The 7,124-nt window shown below is 37.2% G+C and overlaps 1 protein-coding gene across 1 annotated transcript; it reads right to left on the bottom strand.

The window, feature by feature from the left end:
- Nucleotides 1–911: 911 nt before the first annotated feature.
- On the bottom strand, nucleotides 912–4,594 carry sypl2b (synaptophysin-like 2b). Its single transcript, XM_044352324.1, has 6 exons — nucleotides 4,420–4,594; nucleotides 4,212–4,289; nucleotides 3,369–3,487; nucleotides 3,041–3,245; nucleotides 2,443–2,634; nucleotides 912–2,337 (listed from the first exon to the last, which is right to left on the bottom strand). The coding sequence occupies exons 1-6, from the start codon at nucleotides 4,435–4,437 to the stop codon at nucleotides 2,215–2,217; spliced, it is 735 nt and encodes a 244-aa protein (XP_044208259.1). The 5' UTR covers nucleotides 4,438–4,594; the 3' UTR covers nucleotides 912–2,214.
- Nucleotides 4,595–7,124: the final 2,530 nt, after the last annotated feature.

Raw genomic sequence — 7,124 nt, forward strand, 5'->3', positions numbered from 1 at the left:
CTATCATATGTTGAAAGAACAGTGCAAAATAAATCACAATTTCACAAAGATGAAGGTGACTTTTTGTCCAACCAACAGGCCCAAACCTAAAAATACTCAGTTTACAATATTAAAAGAGGGAAAAGCAACAAATCTTCACATTTGAAAAGCTGGAAACAGAGAATGATTGAAGTCTTTGCTTTATAAATGACTTAACTGATTAATAGATTCAATATTTTTAATTCTTTTTTGTTAAAAGACTAAACAACTAGTCAACTAATTGTTTCATTTATAGTAAGAAAGACAGTTACAACATCTACAATTTCAACCGAGCTTAAATTAAATATACTGGGCACTTATGCAAGATAAACATTCAGATGTTTGGCGAGTTCAACAATAACAGCCAACTCATGCATAGCTTCTAGATTTTCACCTGAAGGTTTTTTTGTTTCAGTTTTGGGGAAGTGTTAGCAGAAATGAATCAGCAGGCAGTGATGTTTTCACATCTGACTCACTGACAGACCACAGCATTGTGAGTGTAAATGAAAACTTGACTGGACTGATGAGGGTCAGGAGGTTCATTTGAAGGAGGCCTCTGTGCCTGTGTGTGAGAGATGTTTTCAGTCAGATGCTGACAATGCCTGACAGAGACAGCATGTCTGCCACCTTGTGAGTGTCAAACTGCACTGCATGTTGCCTGGCCTTGCTTTCTGAATGACTAATCAGCACAAATTAATACAACAAACTAATAATAAAACTGATACATCAGGTATTCAAAGCATGAGAGGAAGTGTGGAATGACTAATTAAGAGTCCATTTTGTAAATCCAAAACTCAGTGTGTGAGAGATGTCAGCTCTGGTTCAGCTGTCTGGTGATCATACGTGAGCTACCAGTGAAACAATCTTGCATAAAAAATCACGCTGACCACAAATCCAGTTCTTCCTTTTAATGATACACAGTATTTCATGTCCACACAGTATATTTCTGTACTGCAGTTTCATCCATGCAACACCTCAACACAGAGGTGAAGTAGAGACTGTGAATCAAGAAAGGCTATATCAAAGTAGGAAATCATAATCATGGCAATAATAAGAAACACATAGCTTGCCTTCCCTTATAACTAAGTGGAGGTAGAAGCCAGGATAAAGCAAGATTTTAAAAAATGCAGGTAATTAGTAACAGGTTAGTTATCAGACAGAAAAATGAGTAGCAACCAACAACTAGCTAAGGCTATACAGTTGATTGTACATTGGTATTGACATACTGCAGGACCTTGCTGGGCAATCATCTTAGAAATTCCTTGATTTAAACATAATAAACATGCAAGACAAAGGTAAAAAAGTCATATTCTTTAAGAAAAACATCTGCAAATTCTAGCAAATAATTGTAATAGTTTTAAATGTTCATAAAGAACTAACATGCTCCAAACAAATACATCCACTACCTGTGACAAAATATTCAGCTGTTATGCTAAAAAAAAAAGTGAGATTAACCTAAGTAATGAGATGACGAGGTGCAACATAGCAATGAAAAAAAAAAAGGAAAAAAAAAGAAAGAAATTGCTTTCACTCATTAAAGGTAATCTCATATTGGCAACTGAATTGTTTTTCCAAATGGAAATTATTTCAAATTAATTCATTTTAACTAAACTTTCTGATACCTATGTTTTAGGATTGGACTGCAATTTTATTTTGTCTACAGTCTAAACTTGTGATAATAATAATGCACTTCAAGTATTTCATATTAATTAGATATTTTGTCATTTGTACCCTCGATAGCCCTGAGTTTTTAAAATGATGTACGGCACAGAAATACAGTTGGCAGTTAACAGGGAGACTGAAGTGGTGCTGCAGTTTGATATATCACCAACAGAGCTGCACAGTCCACACCTGCAGTACCATCCGAGATAAGGGACACATAGTTTTGGATACCTGAGTTTAAATACGTTAAAAACATGCAAACTCAGTATCGATGACAATTAACATTTTTCACTGCTACAATTTCCTGTATTGATTTGTATCAGTCTGAACGACTCACGTTTTAGTATCTTTCAAAATGTATTCGAGATAATAGTCCTAAATTTTAAAATGTATACTTTGCAAAAAAGGAGCAGTCATATTTGGAAATGTATATACCTTGTAATTTACAGTCATTTTTTTTCAACAATTAGTACCAAAACAACTCATTCAACAACGCTACATGTTAGACAGTTATGAGATGAGGAAGCTGTGCAGTTACGCTGGTCTCACTCCTCCCTCCACGTCTGCAGGGGGGTTGGCTGATTTGTGGAAAGGTGTTTCCTTGTAAATGAACCAGCAGTTTCCACCCCACAGGATGAGGTTAAGAAAACCAAAAATCTGCCAAAGAATAAGAGATTAGTCAAAAATGTCATGGATATCAGGCTTGTGCACACAACTTAAAGTGTGTTTGAAAAAGACTAATTGACAAACAGTATAACTTACCACTGAGGCATTTAGTCGGCCCATGTGAGGCATAGCGCCTGCGGTGCACTTGTTGGTGGAGGTCTTGCAAATACCCAGAAGACTCACAATGGTTGAAGGACTGGTGGCCCACTTCACATCGGACAAGCCTTTAGCCCAAGCAGAGGACGATGCCAACCACAGAAATGCAAAGGCCGCAGTCACCAGCAGGTCCTTAAAGCAGCACAGAAATATTATCAGTATAATATAAACAGCGTTAGCTTCACAATCGCTCTAGGAGCTTTCTTGGACAATCAGTTGCTTGGGAACCACACCCTTCCCACTGTTTCATTTACACAAGTCTGTTAAATGCACTTTCTTTGACCTCCTGTTGGACTCCAGCATAAAGTGGACTCCTTTAAATTTTTACACACAAAGCACAAAATATAAGTATTGCCTGCATAGATTAAAAGATACGTCCAGTCAGAGAGCACATGCGATACTTCCCTGCTTCAAATACAACTTTTTGATAATAAACACAGTGTTCATTTCATCTCACGTCATTCCTAAGTTATCTGTAAATGGAGACTATAGGCACAAGCAAACACCTGAGAAACATGAAGAATGCAGACAAACATACCACAATGGGGCCACGACTTGTTTCTCTGTATAAGTGCTGGTAGCCCAGATAGAGGACCAGTGTGGCAGTGCTGTAGAGAAAGGCAAACACTCCGATGCAGACGTAAAACTGTGCCGAGGATGAGTGGTCTCCAGTCAGGTAGTGAGGAGTGGTGGTAGTTTTATTGACTACACAGTCAGGAACATCATAGGGATGCTCCATCAACCTGCATAAACACAGAAAGAATCATTTTAATTGTTATAATCCCAAAGTAAACACACACTTTCTAGTATGCTGATCCCCCACTATAAAGAGGTGTGACACTGTATTTGCTTACAGACACACACACCTGAACGGGTAATTGAATTTTGTGTGTATTTCCTCACTGGTCTTCCCACTACAAACGACGTTGATGCTGCTTGACCCACTGTAACCTCCAGTCGTAGCGAAGGCAAATATGGAGAACACCTGCAGCCGCGGACACAAGATAAGGAGAGACACGTTGGTTTAAAAGGATGTTCGGGACAGAGCACTTATCAAACTGTTATTCACACACTTATGAAGACACTTCCCTTATTTCATGAAACACACTCTTGACAGGAAACCATTCTTAATCACAGGATGCCACCACTGTGAGTTATGTGTGTAGAGTTCACAGCAAAAGCATGTTTTTAAGATTAAAAAAACATCACACAGAAGGAGCTAATACTAGTTTACTGAGAATTATGTTTTACCTGAAAGCAGAGGCATAATTCTATTACAATACATATCTGCAGGTAAAAGCTTTGTTATTTTGGCTAGAAATGTCTTCAAGCGTCGTCTCAATCTTTACAGTTAGTAACCAAATGAACTTTTTTCTACATTATAAGGTGTCTATAGCTACATGCAAACACATAGAGTATTAGCTTTCAGTTTCTCTAATGTGTTGAGTCAAGGCTGCTGATGTGACAGATATAGACAGAGAAACACCCCTTGAGATACACTTCATACCATATTTGAAACGGTGTTAGAGCTCAAAGGAGGGCCTGCATAACTTCTCCATGCGTGCAATATGTCACAAGACAAACAGCATAATCCATTTGTAAGGTATTTTTTGCTAGCAAGAATGAACAGCTCATGTAAAACATAGCCCGCCGTAGGCCATATGGTAAAAAAAAAAGAAAAGAAAAGAAAAAGATTAGGAAGAACTTACCCATTCTAGCAAACGGATAAATGCCAAAGGCTCTTTCAGGGGCCCCAAGTCAAGAGTGAATCCAGAAGTCAGCACTTTCTGGTGAGAAACAAAGATGCAATGTTGAGGGAAAGAGGCACAAGTCACGCACAAATAGGTGTGTTTGCTGAAAAATGTCCAATCATTATGCGCCATTAAAAGCTTTCTCTCCTCCGCTCAGCGCCGTTACCTGGGCGACGCTTTCCATCGTTTCTCCGGAGGTAAATACCGTGAGTATCGATTATGTGTCTCCTCTGTGGGGGTCTTTGGCCGCTCTTTCGATCCTCTTCGGGCTTGTCAAACTTTTCTCCAACTTCAGCGAGTCGTAGTAGATGACACGTGATCAGTGACGTTGTGGCGTCGCGAGGGGCGCTGCTGAGTGATAAAAGTAGGCAAACATGTATTTTTATTAATGTTGGTATCATAAACATACAGTTTATGGTCAGTTTAAAGTACATCAGGATCCTGGAAATAAAATGTAACACTCAAACCAACCATTCAACTAAGCCGGAAGCCAAGGATGTAACACTATGCAATAGAAACAAAAACCAGAAAGTGTTCAATTTATTAATTTTACTGGGAAAATTAAAATTTCACATCCATAAATCTAAGTTCTCCAGGTCATATGACAATATTTAGAAAGTATTTAGAGGCCCATCCAACTTATAACAATAAGAAATGTGCACATACAGTTAGAGTGCTCCAAGGACTTTTTTTTTTAAAGAAATCTAATTGTATTGCCCACCTTTTCTGTTTTTCTATCCAGTAATTTATTATTATTACTTTTAGCCTTTGTCCTGTTGACTGTATCAACAAACTGAAAGTGAAGTCATGCCTGTTACCTTATCTTTATCTCATTATGATGCCTAATTCTGTTATTGTATCAATGTCACACATGTTGTACGTGACACTTTCTATAAATAAAGTGATGGGAAAAGAAAAATAAAGAGCAAGTAGTCTTTATTGCATATCATGTTTACTATTTGTCACATGTAACAACTGGATACTTATATTGTTGTACTGATGCACTGATATTGTAGCTGTAAACATCAGCTACAACTCAAGTAAAAGTCTTACATTCAATGTTTTTTTTTTCATTATGCAGAATGGCCCCTGTCCAAGTATAAACAAAAACATGAATGAATAAAGAAATAAATAACAGGCAACTGTTGCATTATCATCAATACATCAATATGCAGAGCTAATTTAACACTGTACATATACTGTACTACATATAATTTATACCTTTAAGGGACTGAAGACTGCCTTCATCATCATAATTTGCCCTTTATAGTTTAGTATTCACAATAATCTCAATATATGCACATTAACCCACTTATACACATTATTACTCATACAGTATTTTTTCCATCATTCTTTGCACTGCCATGTGCTTTTGCACTAAGTGTACCACAATCCTGTATATACAATAATAAGAATCTGACCTGTGTATAGTTTGTTGTCCAGCTCCCTCCGGCAGCCTATATTATAGCTGCATGTTTAATTTGTTTAGCTTGATATCTTTGTTGAGCTGTTTGTCTGTATCTGTATTGTCCTGTAAAGTTGTCCTCTGCAGGGTGTTTTAAGTATTAAGAGCTGCTGAAAACATACTTGCTTATATGTTTCAACATACTTGGTCAATAAAGTTGCTTCTGATTCTGATATGTATGTATAAGCTGATGTTACTGTGCAGTATTTGCTGCCGTGTTTATCACATTTAATGGATTAAAAAAAAAAAAAGTTTAAAGTCTCCCTCCAGTCAAAAATATGTGTTTCTCCTTGTTCCTACAGTTTGAGGTTTGAGCTTCAATGTGTAGAATGATGTACGTGCAAAGTTTGACATGAGAAGGCGGTTTTCACTTTGATTTTCTGAAAGTGGAAACTTTTTCTGTGGTTACGGAAAATGTGAGCATGTATTAAAACATGTACCTAGGTGCATGATTTGTGTCATCACAACAATTGTGGAGCCAATCGTGGTCCAGTATACAACTTTCACAAGTGTAATATGGAAACTTGAAGCCTCCGGTGCATATACACTGAAAATCCACTTTTCAGTGGAGTAGGAGACATCCTGTGTACCTCAGTTCAACTTTTGAAAAAGTATTTATGATCCTGGATATTTAAATGAGGGATAAGAAGGTGTCATTTTAAGGATTTTCAAAGAGGAAACTTTTTTCTGGAAAAACCATATTAGACACAATCCAGAATATTTTGTGATGACTTCAAACATGTCAGAAGAGGATCTTTAAATCCATGATGTGACTCAGTACTATACAAGACTGGATTACCTGTCTCAGGGCCCCAAAAGCCCTGGTTTAACTGCAAGTCAATTAGCTGCACATAATTTGATTAATTGCTCATTTTTACAAGAATTTGCAACACCAAGGTACAACTAAATGGGGTCTTGCATTGTTATCTAATATCGTTGACTTGTCTTTTAGAGGGACCCTATGTCAAAATCTAGTTTTAAGACATTAATTTTTTTAGTTTATATTGTGCTCACATAGTGCATACTCCTAAATAAAATCTTGTTCAATCAAGTTATCGTAAAATGATACACAGCAAACCTGTGGTGAGGTCATATTGAAGCCCAGGAGTACTGGTTGTTTCTGAGTCTCTGGTCAGAAAATGAAACTATGTGTAATCTTCTGTGAGCATCGCACTTATGTGGAGCTTTGAGGTAACAGTGAACACAGAGAGACGATCTAGTGTGGTCCAATGTTTTGGTTTTTTTTTGTTTTGTTTTGTTTTACTGTGGGGCCCCAAGACAATTTAATCCGGTCATTGTATTACACATAATTGGCTCACTCAAGACAAAACAGCTGAAAAGAAAAAAACTTCATGCTGCTTCCAAAAGAAGTTCAACCATTTTATTCCAAACTGCAAAAAGCCTTG

The sequence above is a fragment of the Thunnus albacares genome, chromosome 5 (assembly GCF_914725855.1).
Source record: "Thunnus albacares chromosome 5, fThuAlb1.1, whole genome shotgun sequence".
Lineage (NCBI taxonomy): Eukaryota > Metazoa > Chordata > Actinopteri > Scombriformes > Scombridae > Thunnus > Thunnus albacares.

Excerpts from the sequence above, each read along its gene's own strand:
- sypl2b (XM_044352324.1), bottom strand. Across the intron at positions 2,635-3,040 it reads CAAGTCGTGGCCCCATTGTG|GACCTGCTGGTGACTGCGGC; the intron begins GTATGTTTGTCT and ends TGCTGCTTTAAG. Across the intron at positions 2,338-2,442 it reads GCCGACTAAATGCCTCAGTG|ATTTTTGGTTTTCTTAACCT; the intron begins GTAAGTTATACT and ends ATTCTTTGGCAG.